The sequence below is a fragment of the Adiantum capillus-veneris genome, chromosome 17 (assembly GCF_014529385.1).
Source record: "Adiantum capillus-veneris isolate H3 chromosome 17, ASM1452938v2, whole genome shotgun sequence".
Taxonomy (NCBI): Eukaryota; Viridiplantae; Streptophyta; class Polypodiopsida; order Polypodiales; family Pteridaceae; genus Adiantum; species Adiantum capillus-veneris.
The window spans coordinates 153,789,899-153,808,358 of record NC_140947.1 but is presented as its reverse complement, the minus strand read 5'-3'; the positions used below and the strand labels follow the sequence as shown (position 1 = coordinate 153,808,358).

At 43.8% G+C, this 18,460-nt stretch overlaps 1 protein-coding gene across 1 annotated transcript in view; it reads left to right on the top strand.

Annotated features, from left to right (window-relative positions):
• Positions 1-1,682: 1,682 nt before the first annotated feature.
• LOC147438354 (NADP-dependent D-sorbitol-6-phosphate dehydrogenase-like) overlaps positions 1,683-18,460 on the top strand; it is a 69,543-nt gene continuing 52,765 nt past the window's right edge. Inside the window, exon 1 of the mRNA XM_086487655.1 lies at positions 1,683-1,855. Within this exon, the coding sequence (XP_086343781.1) occupies positions 1,714-1,855 (142 nt within the window). The 5' untranslated portion in view covers positions 1,683-1,713. The remainder of the gene's footprint in view (positions 1,856-18,460) is intronic.

The window sequence follows — 18,460 nt, the reverse complement described above, 5'->3', positions numbered from 1 at the left end:
TCATCCTTCTATTTATTTAGAAATCATATCACTAGATTTCGATTTGCAGTTGTTTAGCTCAAAGCCCAAATTCACTCTCGAGGTTATGGTTGGGGAGGAAAAGGTGTCAAGCCGATATGTTGCTCCTCCTCAATCCTTCTCTGTGCTTCTTCCTCCCTTCTTTGTGCATCTTCCTTTTCCTGGAGATTTTCTCTTACGGTTTCCGCCACTCTTCTTTGCTCTTCTATCTGTTGTTGTAGCTCTTGCTCCATCTTGCTTTTTCTCTCATCTTCTCTTCTCTGAGCATCTTTAGTTGCTTGCTTTGCTAGTCGTTCTTGATCGGCTTTGTTTAGTCTAATTTCTTTAGTTCTTTGGATGACCTGAGCCACAACTTTGGCTTTTTTCGTTCTTTCCTCCTTCGCAACACTTTTTCTCTCTTCAACCAGACCCTTGGTGCGATCATGGTGTTCACATTATTGTTCTTGTCTTGCCACCTTTGAAGCTTTAATTCTTGGGTCTTTGGTTTTGACTTCTTTTCAGTTGGTCACGGTTGAGCTTTTTTAAAATTCTTTTCTTACTTCTTCTCTCAACACATGTCTATTCTTCGTGTCACCCCCGCCTTGGTGGTCTTTATCATCTTTGTAGCTCGAGTGATATGTTTGCTCATCACCTATTTCTTTCTCTTTATTTGTGGTGTCTTCTTTAAAAGAATCCACTATTGTCCTTTCCTTGCTTCTCTTCTTTCAAGAGGGTGAATAAACTCAGAATCACACCTACATATTTGCCCTACTGGCTTACCCTCTATTTTATTCATTCACTCAGAGATTCCTCCAAATCCAAACATTGGAACGCATATCCTTGGAGGGACAATTACTTTCTAAAATGGGATGGTGGATTCGAACGCGCCCAAGCTGGAAGGCCCAACGCCTTGAAGAAATTCTCATAGCCAACCCACCATCTAGGTGATCGTGACATCACTAGCAAACCATATAATTAAAAAAAAGGTTTCGTAGCAGTCAACTCCATCGTCGTTACCCTCGTTCGAGCCCTTGCACACCTTCCTCAGCTATTCCTCGCCTCGCCATGCCCCTTCCTCATCTACCTCACATCAACCTACGCTACCCACACTCCTGCTTTCCAGAAGGGGTATCTTGGTGAGATTCTCATGGTTTTTGGAATTTCCTCCAGCCGTGTTACCCCCTATTGGCGTGCACTATGTCTAAGGAAAAATTACCAAAATACCCCTCTAATTTGTGGAAATTCCCAAAATATCCGTCAAATTTCAAAAATTCCCAAAATACCCCTAGGTGCAAGGTTAAATTTCTCCATTTTTTTTGTGGTTTTTTGTAGCTTTTTATAAGGAGATTGATTGTCTATCAATACAAGATGGTAAAACTAGATTTGCGTTGGTTATGTAGGCGTTGGAGATGAATTGCTTCATATATTGTCTTTCTTTGAGAGGTAATTTGTGAGAAATTACATGCTAAGAATTGCTAACTCGCAGAACAAAGCATTTGAAACTACGGATCTCAATTATAAAAAAGGAATAAAGATTAGAAGATCTGGAACAATCCAACCAAAATAGATACAAGGGTATTTTGGGAATTTTTAAAAATTGAGGGGTATTTTGGGATTTTGGTAATTTTCCCTATGTGTAATAATGTTGTTACATTTATTTATTAATAATTGCAATTACAATACAACGGAGACTCTCTTCTACAACTGAACACAATCATGGCCGACTCGAGCATCGTTCTGAGCAGCGGCTACAAGATGCCCGTTCTGGGGCTTGGAGTTTGGCGTGCAGAACCTGAGCTTCTTCATTCTCTCATTTTAGAGGCTATTCGTCTCGGTTATCGCCATTTCGATTGTGCAGGTATTACTCTCTGTGGACGTCTGTGTGAGTGTAACTGACGCATACAATCTCACCACTTCGTACACGGACCTAATTTAAGCTGCCACGTTGAGCCATCGAAGCTTAGCTCTACCATCCTGGCCTTGCAGAACTAGGCCAACAATCTTTTCTGAAAACGTTTTACCGACTCTTGGAACATGAGCTTCAATTCAAACTTCAAACGGCCAAATATTGAACGCAGGCAAAGAAATTTGAGGCATTCAGTGGTGCAATACCAAAACATCCACAACCACAATTTCCACCACAGTTTCCACGAGGATGGCCTCATGTTCTCACACATAGAAATTCTGAGCTCAAAAAGAGGCACACAAATCACTTTTGACAACAGCGTTTGGAAGAATTAGCTTTTTTCTAAGATGTGACAATACAAATGTTAAGGGGTCTCTTGAGGTGAAAGTGTCAGAGCCTGGCGTGATGTCATGCCGTATGCAACGTGATTGCAAATAAATATGAAAACAAGACTAAAGGTGCTTGTCGGCGTCATTTGAGGTGAGGAGGATATTCATGGGCCACCTGCCTTTCATTTGGAAGTTCATGTCGAGTGTAGACCCAGGACCATGAATTTATAATATCCTTGAACTTAGAATTCATCGACGTTGAGGCATATTGTTCTTGAGAAAGCTTTTTGGTGAGTGAAATGTTGATATGCTCCAAAGCATGCTGCATACTTAGTGCTCAAAATCGTTGGAAGCGTTAGTGCGAGTTTTTGAAACTCCTTTATGAAGGAACTTCTAGAATACCTTAAAAAAGGCCTTTGTGCAAGGTGTGAAGGGTGCCTCCCAATAGCCTCTGTCTATGAAGGGCCTTCCAAAAGGGAGAGCCTTCATTAAAGGTAAGATTGCCCTGTACACTCCAGCTGGAGATACTTTTCCTTTATACATGTCTGCTCATTCCTTTTATAGATAACCGTGTACACCTTTTGTCTAGTTACAAGTTTAAAGAAGAAAGCGGCTAGTATACAACGATTGATGAGAGTACGGAGCTTTGCAAAGCATTGGGCAAAGTGTGAGATCGGGAAGCCCTAATCTTCTTTGACAATTGTGTAACAGACTTGGACACTCCAAGTCAAGAATCAACCGCGACAGCACCAAATAACCACTTCAAAACAATTCACAGATCACAATAGATTTGCACTGGCCTGGCGGAGTTCCGTGCCTAGAGATATTGGCCCCAAAGACTGGCGCCCCTTTCGGTATTTCTTTTTGTATTAATCAATCATCAAAGTACAAGAGAGCGGTTAGGGTTTCACTCTCAGACTCTGCGTCCAGATGCTTTGAGAAGTGAGCACTAATTTAAAGGTTACAAGGGATGCCCAAAAGCAGAGCCCCAAAAGCTTTTAAAATAAAAAGCATCAGTTCTCTCACTCTCTTAGAGAGTCTTTTCTCTTTTTTTTATAAAAAAAAAGCAAAATTCGCGTCACTCATCATTTTCAAAAAAAAAAATTTTAATGTTTTTTTTTAATAGCCTCCGCGATATCTGGAAATCAGGGTTTCTGACAGAAATTAGGGTTTACAGGAATTTTAGGGTTTTTGGCAGAAATTAGGGTTTCTGCTGTCCGCCAAGTCATCACTTTGTGACATACCCCCCTCTTGAAAGCATTGTAATCGACCGCGATTACGCTTGCAAAACCGACAAAAGCCATAAACCGTCTTAGCAGACACTGACTGTTAGTACCTACGTACTAGGAACACACATCTAGCACATGTACAAAATCGACAGTCACATCACACGACATCACAGGACATCACCAGACATCACAGGACATCACATGACATTCAACATTCATTCGGATCTTAGACCATGATTTATCGGCAATGTAGCTAGCAATCACATCTAGGTCCAATCGGGACCTCATCGATGTCCGATTGACTAACCCCTATTGCAACCATGTCTATTCGAGATCAATCAGACCAAAATGCTGCAGTCATTTCGTCTATCAGTTCCTACACTCACAAGAAGTCAAGAACAAATCCGTATGGTAATCAGGAATTCCATTTCATAAAGTCATCCAGCAGAATACTGTCAGCTCTCAGTATCCCTGAAGCTCAAAGAGACATCAGTGACTTTAGTATCAAAATCGAGGCATCTGTTGACAAAGGAGCGGAGTAACTCCCCTCTTGTGCATCCCACTGCACCATATCTTCGGCCAAGCTGAGTTTCTGGGTTCCGTTTGGAGTAGACTATGCTAAACCAAAACATCGAGGTAAAGTTTCACAATCCGAGGAGTATCTGCTAGGTCCTCCTCCTCCATCCACTTCGCATCAAATGCAGGAAAGTTCTTGAACTAAACCAAGAACCGCCTTCGGACTTTACCTTTCTTCGTATCGTTATGTGCCAAAATCTGTTCAGGAACAAGGATCTCCTCGTTTTCTTCCACTTCGGGTTGCTCATTAGGCTCCCCATCATCAGGCACATCACCCTTAACAGGGTATGACTCACATACAATGCATTGTGAATCCTCCAAGTATCTGGCAGTTTCAATCGGAAGGAGACATCATTTATCTTGTCAGTGATCTGGAAAGGTCCGTAGTATCGCATACTAAGCTTTGAAAAAAGCCTCTCCTTTCCCTTTTTCTTTTGTAGGCGTGCCTTCTCAAAACGTAAGAGCACCCAATCATCCTCCTTCAATTTCAAGTCGCGACAATGGCGATCCGCTGCCTTTTTCTGTCGTTCTTGAGACTTCTGCAAAGTCTCGCGAACCTTGGCAAAAGCCGTATCCAAATCTCTCGAATATTCATCCGCTTCCAATATCTAATCTTTCGTGCTCAGGAAGGATGGAACCTTTGCAGCACTTTCAACAATCTCACATGGCGTCTTCCCCGTCGAAGAGTGTATCGTGTTATTGTAGGCAAATTCCACCAAAGGTAAGTTCTTTTTCCATCGAGTCTTCTGATCCGAGATACAAGACTTCAATAAATCTAAAATCACTGAATTGGCAATCTCAAATTGCTCGTCAGTGTGCAAGTGGAACGATGACGAGAACTGCAACTGCGTGCCTATGTTCTCCCAAATTGCCTTCCAAAACAAACTCATAAATTTGGGGTCTCTGTCGAGGACAATCGTCTTAAACGTGCCATGTAATCGGAAAATCATCGTGATCATTCTGTGTTCTCGGGAGATCAAAAATGAAATCCATTGCAATACTTTCCCAGGGGTGGGTGGGTATAGGTAAAGGCTGTAACAATCCCTGTGTCTTATGCCTGTCAAACTTGACCTTCTGGCATACCAAGCAACTGCGCACAAACTCTTCCACATCCTTTTTGAGTCTCGGCCCAAAGAAGTATCTCTCTACCCCCTTCATGGTGGTAGCAATGCCGCGGTGACCCGTAAAAGGTGGACAGTGGCATTCAGTCATAACCTTATCCCTCAACGGCTGTGTAACGCACAACATAGTCTTTTTCATCAAGTAGCCTTTCCGAAGGGAGTATCCAGCTACTGTCTCCCCATCCCGTATCCGTGTGAAAATATCTGCAAAATCTCTATGTGTGGCATATTGATCGACCATATCCTCGAAGCTCCTATGATGTATCGCGGAAACAACCAGAACCAACGGTTTCCGAGACAAAGCATCTGCCACCACATTCTTCTGTCCCTGCACATGGACAATCTGGAAGTGAAACTGTGACAAGATGTTCGCCCACCGCTTCTGCTTTTCCGAAAGCTGCTTCTGTGACAATAAGTAGCGCCAACTCTGATGGTCTGTAAAGACAGTGAAATCCGCTCCGAGTAGGTAATGCCGCCACTGAGTAAGAGCATGGATAACCGCCAATAGCTCTTTCTCATAAATCTGTGCTGTCATCTCCGGCCTAGAGAACAAACCGCTCTCGTAAGCTATGACATGGCCTTCTTGCATCAAGACCGTACCCAGACTACGACCACAAGCATCACAATATACTTCAAACGACTTCTGCAAGTCTGGCAAAGTCAAAATAGGTCCCGTAGTCAATTTCTCTTTCAATGTCCGTAAGGCAATCACCTCTATGGGTCCCCACGAAAAAGGTACTCCTTTCTGTGTCAAGGTATACAAAGGGGAAGCAACCTCTGCAAACTTTCGTATGAACCGCCTGTAGTACGAACACAGTCCCAACCGCCTGTAGTACGAACACAGTCCCAAGAAGCTTCTAACTTCATGGACATTCCTCAAATCGGGCCAATCACGGATAGTCTCTATCTTGGCCGGGTCCATTTGCACTCCTGCTGCTGCTGACACAATGTGTCCCAAAAAGTGTATCTGTGGTAGGAAAAATTCACTTTTCTTTGCATTAATCACTAACGTGAGATCTCGTAATGCCTGAAAGACTTGAAGTAGATGATCTCTGTGTTCTGCCTCATTCTTGGAGAAAACAATGATGTCGTCAAAGAAAGTGCCAACAAATAGCATGTACTCTCGAAAAATCCTGTCCATCTTCCGGTTAAATGTCGTAGGAGCATTGGTTAAGCCAAAAGGCATCACCAAAAGCTCAAATAACCCAAAAGTCGTCCAAAAAGTTGTCTTGTAGACATCTCCTGGCACTATCCCGATCTGATGATATCCATTCTTCAAGTCAATCCTGTTAAAGCACGAGGATCCCTGTAACCTGTCGAGTATATCATCGATCCTAGGAATCGGAAATCTGTTCTTGATGGTGATTTCGTTGAGAGTGCTATAATCGATGCACATTCTCCAAGATCCGTCTTTCTTCAAAACCAACAACACTGGAGAGCAATACGGTGAAGTACTAGGCTGGACAAGACAAGACCCTTTTCCAAGAGGTCTTTCATTGGGTTCATAATCTTTTCATTCTGTACTCGGCTCACACGGTAAGGTGGCCGATTCGGTGGCGTGCTTCCAGGTATCAGATCAATGGTTTGATCTTCAGGCCCTCTGAAAAGCAATCGGCATGAGTGTGGAGAAAAATCTTGGCGTTCTTTTGATCAGGTCAAAACATATTCAACCTTTATCCATCGTTCAGTTCTCTTCCAAAAGAATGAGTAAGAAACTGAAGTTCATCAAGTACAATCTCTAAGCCCTTTATTTCTCAAAGTCGCTTTCTCGACCTGGTAGTCAACCACGGCGTAGTTCTTGTGGTACCAAGGGATCCTGAGTAGAATGTCACTCGCGTGCCCTGAACACCCCTGTCATTGCAAACAAAGTTTGCCAATGCTCGGTGTAATGGAAATATCCCATCCGGGTGCCAGTCGAACTACCTCCGCCTGTGGCGTCAGTCTGTTGGGCGTAATTCCAAATCGAGCCGCCAATTTCAAGTGAAAAGAAGTTGGCCTTGGCTCCTGCAAAAGAGCTTCTTGATCCTTCACTTTGCCCCAAAAAGCGACAAAGTTTGTACTTTCATTCATTTGATTCGGTGCAAGTCCCACGCCATGTGATACCAGTTCTACTTTTCTATCTGCCTTTTCTGCCACATTCCTCAGCTGCTCTCTAACTCTCAGACCTGTGGTCATCTTTATCATTCTGTTCTTTCTGTGCCTTTTTAGGGCACTTCGCGGAGATATGTCCATGTTCCTCGCATCCAAAGCACTACCCCTCTTGGATGAAGCGAGCTCTCTCCTCAGGAGTAAGCTTGGGTCGTGCATCTTTTTTTCTCTGGGTTGCTCTTTTTCTTTCTACTTTCATTCCCAGAAGTCTATTCGGCTCGTTGTGTCATGGCCTCATTTGTGGGGTAGGTCAGACTGCCAGAGTAAATGGCAAAGCCCCGCTTCGCATGACTCATCAACTCCTGAATAGAAGTTGACTTCTGTTCCAAGCAGTGATCTCGGATTTCTGTAGGTAGACCCAAGGTAAACCGCTCAATCTGTTCTCTGAACGAGATCTTCTTGAATGAAGAGGCGGGTAGAAAAGAGCTCCAGAATCTTTCACAATAAGCATTGATTGTATCTTTCTTGGTCATCCGAAGATGGTTCCAAGCAGCTCGTACATCTCGTTCATATTCTTGCGTCAACCAAGAAGAAATAAAAAGCTTCTTAAATTTCAGCCATTTAACTGGCGCACTCTTGTTAAAAGAAGCGTGGACCACCAAGTACGAGCATTCCCCTTAAGGTAAGAGGTAGCTCTCCGAATCTTGGAGTGCTCTGAATAGCGTCCTCCCGCGAAAGCGATGTCAAACTGCTGTATAAAAGACAAGCCTTCGAAGCATCTGAGTATCCTGAAAAAGTATCAAACTTGATCGAGTGGCCACCTTCCTTAAACTCTCGGACTTTCTTGCTTTTATCTTCGAGAAAGTCATATTGGTTGGCTTTGTAAAAATTCTTCTTGTCATAAAACTTTCCGTCATCGGAATGTGAGCTCTCTGTAGACGAGTCCTCAGTAGAACTGTCAGTCTCTGGGCGAGATGTAGCCTTCTTCTTGCCCTTTCCGAAGCTTTGTTTCTTGCTTCGCTTTTTACCTTTTCTGTCGTCTTCGCTTGAATCTGAAGAGCTAGAAGAACTGTCAGAAGAAGAAGAAGAAGAAGAAGAAGAAGAAGAACTGGGTACTCCTTCAAATCGAACACGCTTCTTCTGTGTCTTTGCCTTGTCAAATGTCGACCGACGACCCAAATATCCCGGGAAGTCAGTGCCTTTCTTCTGCTTTTTGCCGTGCTTTTTGCCTTTCTTTTGCACGTCAAAAAGCTGAGCAATCCATGCATCAACCACGTTCTCCAGTTCCTTCTCCGTATATTTCTTGGAGGCAGAAGATTTCTTGAGAGCTGGTTTCGGGAGTGGTGTTGTGGTTCTTTGCCACTCCATCTGTACCTCTTCCAAAGAGGTCTGGTTCATATATTTTTCCATCTTCGGGTCCTTGGCAAAATTGAGCATCATCTTTGTTGCATCGCCAATCAACTGGCGATGCTCCATCTCTCGCCGCTCCGCCTAAGTAGGCCAAGGCGGGCCATACTCTCTGCCGGAATCTTCGTTGTGATCCCAGCCCGCATCTCCAGATGCAGAGGGAGTCGACTGATCATTGCCTGAAGCCATAGGTGCTGTGGAAAAAATTTTTCGAGGATCGGATTTCCCGTAGAAGAGAAATCGGCCGTGCTCTGATACCACTGTAACAGACTTGGACACTCCAAGTCAAGAATCAACCGCGACAGCACCAAATAACCACTTCAAAACAATTCACAGATCACAATAGATTTGCACTGGCCCGGCGGAGTTTCGTGCCTAGAGATATTGGCCCCAAAGACTGGCATTCCTTTCGGTATTTCTTTTTGTATTAATCAATCATCAAAGTACAAGAGAGCGGTTAGGGTTTCGCTCTCAGACGCTGCGTCCAGATGCTCTGAGAAGTGAGGCCCTCACCACTAATTTAAAGGTTACAAGGGATGCCCAAAAGCAGAGCCCCAAAAGCTTTTAAAATAAAAAGCATCAGTTCTCTCTCTCTCTTAGAGAGTCTTTTCTAAGCAAAATTCGCGTCTCTCATCATTTTCAAAAAAAGATTTTTTAATGTTTTTTTTAATAGCCTCCACCATTTTCGGAAATCAGGGTTTTTGGCAGAAATTAGGGTTTGTAGGAATTTTAGGGTTTCTAGCAGAAATTAGGGTTTCTGCTGTCCGCCACGTCATCACTTTGTGACAATTGATAGTGGAGCCAAGGAAAACTTTATTTCACTAGAAATGGCGGCTCGCTTTGGAATCAAGCTTGAGGAAATGAAACCACAAATGGATGTAATATTAGCGGTGCCTGTGATGAGTTTTAGGGTTAGGGCTTTGTGTCAAGGTCATAGAGCATCAGATCAATGCGTTCGTTTGCCAGCCACAAACTCACTTTCCCTGGTGTTGCATGCCAATCTCTTTGTCAAAGCCAGAATCCTCTGTGCCGTGATCAGTTTCTGTATGTGGTATTTGCATCTATGATCCTCTATGTGGCACTAGGAACATTTGTGTGACCTTTGGGTCTTGGACTAGCTTGATTGAGTTTTGCAGGAATTTTTTGTGGGGCTTAAAGCCTAGAAAGAAAAAAGGTACATAAGAAAATCCCAACTTATGCAGTCTTGCCAAGTGGCCAAGTTACAAATAGAGTAGGATTTCTAATCCTAATCTCACCAAACTTACAAGCTCTTGCTGAGGGACCTAAATTAATTTAAAAAAATGCGCGCGCACACACACACAAAGATAGAATTGCGTAGAGCATGATGACGTGGTAGGCTGTATGATAGCTTCCGCGATTTGTGCTAATAGATGTTGACGTGGCAACAATGTACGGATAGCCCATGGGACGCTTGCTTTTGGTACCAAATGCTTTTAGAAGTGTTGCTTTTGAGTTTGGGTCAAGGGCCTTTAATACATGTAATGAGGGGTCTCTTGGGGATTCTATTGTGTGGAGAAGTGGAGGAGAGCTGAAATAGACTTGGTTACTCTGTCACAAAGTGATGAAGTGGCATGGCCGACTGGACAAACCCTAGTGAAACTGGAAGATTCAATATTATAAGTTGTTCCAACTTATAGGGTCCTATCCAATGGGGCCAAGGGGACACTAGAAGTTAAAAGAAGCATCGAACTACTTACGTGGAACGTTGTACGTACCTCCGTGATTTGTGGTAGACGGCTGATGTGGTACAACGTATGGATCTCCGTGATTTGCGGCGCATTTTGCGGCAACTTGAAACAACGCTAGCTTTTGGCAGCAGATGCTTTTGTGGTTCAGTGCTTTTGAACCTGATGCTTTTGGGGCTCTGCTTTTGGGCATCCCTTGTACTGTTTATAAAAGCCCATGGGACCTTACTTTGTAGAGCATCTGGACACAAAGTTTGAGAGTAGAGGACCCTCAGGAGTTGTACCTTGTTGTGATCAATAATAAAGAAATACCGAAAGGAGCGCCAGTCTTTAGGTTATGGGCGTGGAACTCCGCCGTGCCATGTCGTCTCTCTCTCTCTCTATTAAAGTTCGATGATTTTAAAGTTTCTGTAGGTGTGTTGCTATTGTTTCTCGCTTGGAGTGTCCAAGCCTGTAACAGTGGTGTCAAAGCTTAGAAAGATTCTTCTTCTACGGAGGATGTGATCCCTTTTGCAGCAAACGCAGGTTCTCGAGGAGAATCTGACAGAGCGGACAAGATTTTTGGTTGTAAAAGAATCTTCGTGTACTGACCCCAGACTTATTATCCACTACCACCCTTCATCCATCGCCAATTCGGCGCGCTCCCGTCTTCATCGCTCCATCTTAAAGGGCATAAGCCATAAAGAACCCAAGAATACACATGGGTTCTTGCGAAGAATCTGACAGAGATAACACCTCTCAGCAAGAAGGCAAAGAAAAGTTGACATCCAGTGCGGGAACTGAAGAAAAGAATGAAGAATTGGGCAAATTGTTGGTAGGGAAGATTGCAAGAGCGGAGTACAAACGTCAACTGTAGGTTGACACGTGTGTGAAAAGATTGATGAAGTACTCCAGAGACCCGAGATTTACGAAACACCTGAAGAATTACCCGATTGATGAGATTCATTTGAGATGACGTGAGGCCATTGATTCTCCTCTCAGGTCAAGAAGAAAGCTGAAAGGACAGACAAGTGTAGAAAAGCTGAAGGTGTACACGCAAAAAGAGCTGGACTGAGTTCTCGACAAGAAGATGAAGCAGACATTGAAAGGCTTGAAGCGCTTGAAAGGAGAGGAAATCGTTGGATTTCCCTGGTTATTTGGGCTGGAAGTCGAGTTTCGAGCTTGCAAGTAGATCCAAGAAGCATGCTTGTTTCGAGGATGACTTAGACTTTTATTCGTCTTCAGAGAGTTTCGACAGTTCGCTGTCCTCTAGTTTGAAAGAGGATGAGAAGAGACGAAAGAATCTGAGAAAAAACAAGAAAAGCAGATTTTTGAAAAAGTCTAGAAGGCTCTAGACATGGAAGTCCATCTAGCAGTTCGGAGGAGGAGAGCTCGTCCTCTTTAGACAGTCAGAAGATGAGCAAGAAGACCAAGGAGTTCAAGAAAGGTGGTCAAGCCGTCAAGTTTGAGACGTTTTCAGGACACTCATTGAGCCTTTGAGTGTGTACAACAATTTGATGTTGCCTTCTCTGGAGGTTGGTTCACGGAACACAAGGTGCGAAGGGTGGCATCTTACTTAAAGGAAATGCACATACATGGTGGTCTACTTTGTTGATACGCAGAGAAGCACCTGCGACATGGTTAAAATTTAAGAACATTTTCATGTCAACTGGGATATCGGACGAATATGAAAGAGATGTCATCACGACTTTGCATCACTTGAGAATGACTAGGAAAGATACATTGGATGACTACTGCCAGAGGTTTTGGGATATTTATTTGCCAGTGTCTTTGGTTCGGAAAAAAATTACTTTGAGGGACCAGATTGAGCGGTTTTGCTGTGGTGAGATTTGAGCGTATCGCCTGCAACAGAAGTCTCACTCTATTTAGAGACTTATGGGACATGCTAAGCAAAGATTTGGACTGCATGTTGACTCATCCTAGGGACATGGTAGTATCCACCTCAACAGGGAAGACTCTGAAGAGAATGAATCAGGGGAACCAAATGGCAGCTCATCATAAGATTTTGGAGCTGTAAGAGAATCAGATGGTAGCACATCCGAGGGTTTTGACAAACTAAGGGAACCAGATACATGGCTACCAACAGGTCACATGCCACAGGTCACAGGGCTACCAATGGACAGGGGAGGCTAGTGAGGCTACCATCAAGTCACATGGCTAAGAACAAACAGGTAAAGTGATACGGCGGTTCTTAGTTTAAGAACTATCCGACATTGGATGCGAAGTGGATGGAGGAGGAGGACCTAGCAGATACTCCTCTGATTTTGGAACTTTACCTTGAGGCTTTTGGTCTAGCTTCGACTATTCCAAGAGTTTCTGATGATTAGCGGATTGAATCTGGTGTAGCCAAGATTGCACAAGCGGGGAGTTACTCCGCTCCTTTGTCACAGATTACCCATATGGAATAAAGGCACTGCATTCCTTTGTGGTTTCAGGGATACTAATGGGCTGACAATATTCTGCTGAATGACTTAATGAAATGTAAGGTGCAGCGGAATGAATGTTGTATTTTCTCAAGATTAGTGATCTTTATTGCTCAATGTTCCTTTTAGTTCTTAGGGAAGGAGAGAGCCTTCCGTCTTATGGAGAGTGCTATGATCACGAAAAAAGTGAGTGGATAATGTGCGTGCAAGTGAATGAGACTGAGAGAAGGAGAGAAAAGAGATATGACACCCGAGAGGTTGTAAAACTCTCCTCCGAAGGCCCCACTCTCGTCGGCGAGAGTGGTCTACTTTGATTGCACAAATGTGTACAATGCGTATGCAATGGACTGATGCAACTTGGACTATGCCGATGACGACGACGACTTGACGGCTGAAATCTGTGATCTTCTCATCGCTGAATTCGGGACTGTCTTGGTGGCTGAAAATGACTGTTTTCTTGCTGTTTTTAATGGCTGAAAATGACTGAGTGGTCAGGGGTCCTGCTGATGGTAAAAAACGCTGAATTCTTGTACTTGCTAGGCTGCATTTTATGACAGATTTGCACGTGCTGAAAACACTGCAATGGGCTGATGATCAAAACGCTGATGTGGCTGAAAACAAAACGCTGGAATCTGCAAGTGGGTTGGCTTTTTTGTGAAGAAAACGCTGGGCTGGTCATGCAGCGTTTTTGCAAGCAAAAACGCTAGGATCTCTACTGCTAGTACGGGGAGGGAACTGCACTGCTGTGGGATCTAGGTGATGACGGCGATATCTGCAAATGAGGAAGCGCCAATGGTGGAGACTGGCCCGGAGAGGATGAACTCCAAAAACGCTGGGTGTGCTGGGGGGTACTGCTGAGAAGTTGCTTGTTGAGCGGGAAGCTCCTGTTGCCTCTTCTGCCAGAAAGTGCTAACTTGGGTTTGCTTATATATTAACTTAGCAAAATTGCCCTACCTACTTTTGTTGGAAAGTCACTTAAAAATAATAAGTGAAAATACCAATAAATAGGAAAATAGGCTAAATGCACTAAAAAATTCCCCTAACTGATGCTAATGGATTCTGATGGGAATTTCGATGATCATGCTGTGTGCAACCGGAGGATATACATCTAAGCTAAGTGACTGGGCATGCACGGTCTACGAATAGACTCACAAAAGTGCCAGATCATTGCTAATCTAGACTTGACTGAACTGACTGAACCCTGCTGTGGTGTAGCTTGTCCACGGACACATAGGGTTGGGATGTGTCACGTGACATGAAAGAAGTACTCTAAAATGGAAATCGTGAAATGAATCTGTTATATGTGCTCTCTCATGTGTGTAATGTTTGAATGCATGTTTGAAAGATGAAATGACTGCAACATTTTTGGTCTTATTCTCCTGAGAGATTAGGTGGACATGATAGTAACAAGATTTAGTCAATCAAGACATCCGCGAGAGATTTTGATTGCTAAATACGTTACAATAAATCATGATTCCTATCGAAGATCTCGACGGGGATAGTGATGTGAATGTGATTTGAATGTTCAGTGTGACTGTTGTCTTTGTGCAAGTGCTGGATATGTGTTGTCTAGTGTGTCAGTACTTAGACTCAATGTCTACTGAACTAGTTTCTGGCTTGTGTCAGTTTTGTAGGCGTAATCGAGGGGGATTACAATTCTTTCAAGAGGGGGGTATGTCACAAAGTGATGACGTGGCATGGCCAACACATATCCAGTACTTGCACGAAGATGACAATCACTGAACATTCACATGACATTCACATCACTATCCGTGCCGAGATCTTAGATGAGAATAATGATCATCATAACGTATTTAGCAATCATATCCAAATCTCACCAATCTCTAGCGGATGTTTAGATTGACTAAATGTTGTTACTATCATATCCACATCACCCCTCAGGTGAACAAGACCGAAATGCTGCAGTCATTTTGTCTTTCAAACATGCACTCAAACATGACACACATGAGAGCACAATTCATTTAAGGAATTCCCATTTCAAAGTACTTCTTTTTATAAAGTTATAGAATAGAATACTGTCAGCCCATCAGTACCCCTAAAATCTCAGGAGATAAATGTCAGTGACTTTAATCCATCTAGGTAAAAAAGAAGCGGAGTAACTCCCCTCTTGTATAGTCCGCACCGCACCAGATTTAAGCCGCTGATCATTGGCAACTCTTGGAATAGTGGAAGCTAGACCAAAAGCCTCAAGGTAAAGCTCTAAAATCTGCTAGGTCCTTCTCCTCCATCCATTTTGCATCCAATACCGGATAGTTCTTAAACTTGACTCAATACCAGCGTATCAGCTTACCTTTCACTTTCCTTTACTTGTGAGCCAGTATTTGTCTTGGAATGAGAATCTCCTCTGTCTCTTCCACCTCAAATTGCTCCTCTGGCTCCCTGTCCACTGGTACCTCACCTTTGAAAGTTCTCAACAGACTCACATGAAATGCATTGTGAATCTTCCAAGTATTTGGTAACTTCAGTCTGAAGGATACATCATTTATCTTTTCCTGAATGTGGAAAGGGCCATAATACCGCATACTCAACTTTGGAAAAAGTTGCTCCTTACCCTTTCGTTTCTGTAGGCGTGCCTTTTCAAACCGTAGAAGCACCCAGTCATCCTCCTTCAACTGCAAGTCACGTCGATGCTTGTCTGTTGCCTTCTTATGCCGTGCTTGAGTGTCACGTTGTGACTATGTTACAGTATTACATCAACTCCTAGTTGCACATATGCAAAGTGCCAAGCCAAGGAGAACCCCTATGCTTGGATGGTCACGACCCTTCGCTCAAGAGACGTGCCTCTTCGCCAAAAGCCACACTCCTTCGACGACTGGTCACACTCCTTCGCCAAAAGCCACACTCCTTCGATGACTGGTCACACCCCTTCGCTCTACGGTTGCGACTCTTCGTCGAATGGTCGCAGCTCTTCGTCGAAAGGATGTGTCTTTACGTCTAACGTCGCGTCTCTTCGCCATGAGACGTGTCTTTTCATTTGTGTCTCTTCGTCTCCTATATAAGGAGCCTATTGTACTCAGTTTCAAAGCATTCATGATTATGCTTTCTTTGATGCTGGATGATGATATGCCAATTACAAGTTATGTCACAACTCAGTGATGTGGCAGACCGTGTACACACACACCTTCCTCCTTTGGCATGGACAATTCCGGGGAAAACAGACTGAAATGATGACGTGGCACTGTCGTACACGGTCAGGAACCATTGGAAAATGCGGTGCAATCTGCGGAAGGCTGTACGGACAGCCACGTGTCAGGTAGCATACGGAAAAAGCAGCAGTGGCAGCTTTTTGACTTGCTGTTTGGCTACGCAATGCAAGGCTGAAAATTTACGCAAATTATGGGGCAGCTTTTGAGAACAAGTCGCTTTATTTTGAATCGCTTTTGATTTACAGCATTTGGGGCTCTGCTTGTAGCATCCCTTGTAAACCTTTATAATAGTGGCTTGGGTTCCCACTTCTCAGAGCATCTGGACGCAGAGTCTGAGAGTGAGACCCAACCACTCCGTGTACTTTGTGCAACAGATTAATACAAAAAGAAATACCGAAAGGGGCGCCAGTCTTTGGGGGCAATATCTCTAGGCACGGAACTCCGTCGGGCCGTGTCAAATCAATTATGAATTGTGAACTGTTTTGAAGTAAATTCCTGTCTTGTCGCGGTAGAATCTTGACTTGGAGTGTCCAAGTCTGTTACAGTGGTATCAGAGCATGGCCGATTTCTCCTCTACCGAGAAATCTGATCCTTTTTACGTGGCACTTATGGATTGAGATAGAGATCAGTCGACTTCCTCTGCATCCGGAGATGCGGGAAGAGAGCACAAAGAAGATTCATGCCAGGAGTACGGCCCGTCCCGGCCTACTCAGGTGATGGTTGATCGACGATGCAACAAAGATGATGCTAAATTTTGCGAAGGACCCGAAATTTGCAAAATTTATGACCCAGACCTCCTTCGACGAGGTGCATTCATAGTGGTGGCAAACCACATAACCACCCCTCAAACCCGCACTCAAGAAACCTCCTACTCCAAGGATGTTTACAAAGCAAGATTTAGAAGAGGTGGTTGATACACAAATTTCTCAGCTTTTTGACACGCAAAACAAAGCCAAAAAGCACGACAAAAAGCAGAAGAAAGGCACTAACTTCCCGGGTTATTTGGGTCGTGAGTCTACATTTGCCTCGGCAAGAAAGCAAAGAAGCTCGTGCGATTTGAAGGAGTACCGAGTTCTTCTTCTTCTTCTTCTGACAATTCTTCTAGCTCTTCTGACTCGAGCGAAGAAGACATAAAAGGGAAAAAGTGGAGCAAAAAGCAAATCTTCAAAAAGGGCAAGAAAAAGGCAAAGAAGTCTAAATCTGGCCCAGTGGTTGATAGTTCTACAGTGTATGGCTGAAAAATCGCTGAACTTGCAGCAGTCCCTAGTGTTAGTAAAAACGCTGGTTGGGGCTGATGTCTGGTGAGCAGAAACGCTACTGCTGGTGGTCTTGGCGATGATGCAAGGGGGGAAAGATGCGGGGGATCTGGTGTTGCCGTGGTATTGCAAGAGGACACGCCGGCTGAGGTCTATTTCCAAAACGCTAGGCTCTGATGGTGTAGGTGATGATGCAAAGCCAAAACGCCAGGCTTCTGGGGGGGAACTGCTGAGAAGTGACCTGTTGAGCGGGAAGCTCCTGCTGCCTCTTCTGCCAGAAAGTGCTAACTTGGGTTTGCTTATATATTAACTTAGCAAAATTGCCCTACCTACTTTTGTTGGAAAGTCACTTAAAAATAATAAGTGAAAATAACCAATAAATAGGAAATTAGGCTAAATGCACTGGAAAATTCCCCTAACTGATGCTAATGGATTCTAATGGGAATTTCGATGATCATGTTGTGTGCAACAGGAGGATATGCATCTATGCTAAGTGATTGGGTATGCATGGTCTACGAATAGACTCACAAAAGTGCCAGATCACTGCTAATCTAGACTTGACTGGATTGACTAAACCCTGCTGTGGTGTAGCTTGTCCACGGACACATAGGGTTGGGATGTCACGTCTCCTTTTCAAAGTGAGGTACTGGTACCGAACTATATGGCGTCGAGGGAGATCGCCAACAGCATCCGGAATCCTGGAAGGGTCTCTTCGCCGGCCCACTCTGATGTGTGGGTCGTGCGGTACTTGAACTTCATAAAGGTCTGCAACGCTTGCTTCTTTGGGCCGCCCCGAAAGCGAGACAAAATCTTTTGAATCTCCTTCCTTGCTTCAACTTCGTCTAGGGACCTGCTTCTTTCGTCTTCAAGAATCTCCATGGCTGAAAATTCCTGAAACCATCTCCAACACAAAACCATGAACAAACCCATTCCATGTAAAGTGAAGGAAAAAAATCTTGTCTTCTCTAAAGACTGTGTACGCAATGTAGATGAACATATAGACGGAATGACAAACCGTTCATCAAACACATGCAAACAATGAGGTCGAATCTTTTGTGTTCGATCGAAGTCAATCAATTGTGGCAAATCACAATGGAAATGCCTATGCTTGGTGCTCATACAATCATGTGCTCTTTCGGAAACTGTGTCATGCCAAGGAAGAGACATGGAATGTGACTTCCTTACATACAAACTTGTCAGCTTTTCATGAACAATCCGCATACATTCGTGCTCATCCATGAGAGAAACGTGTTCA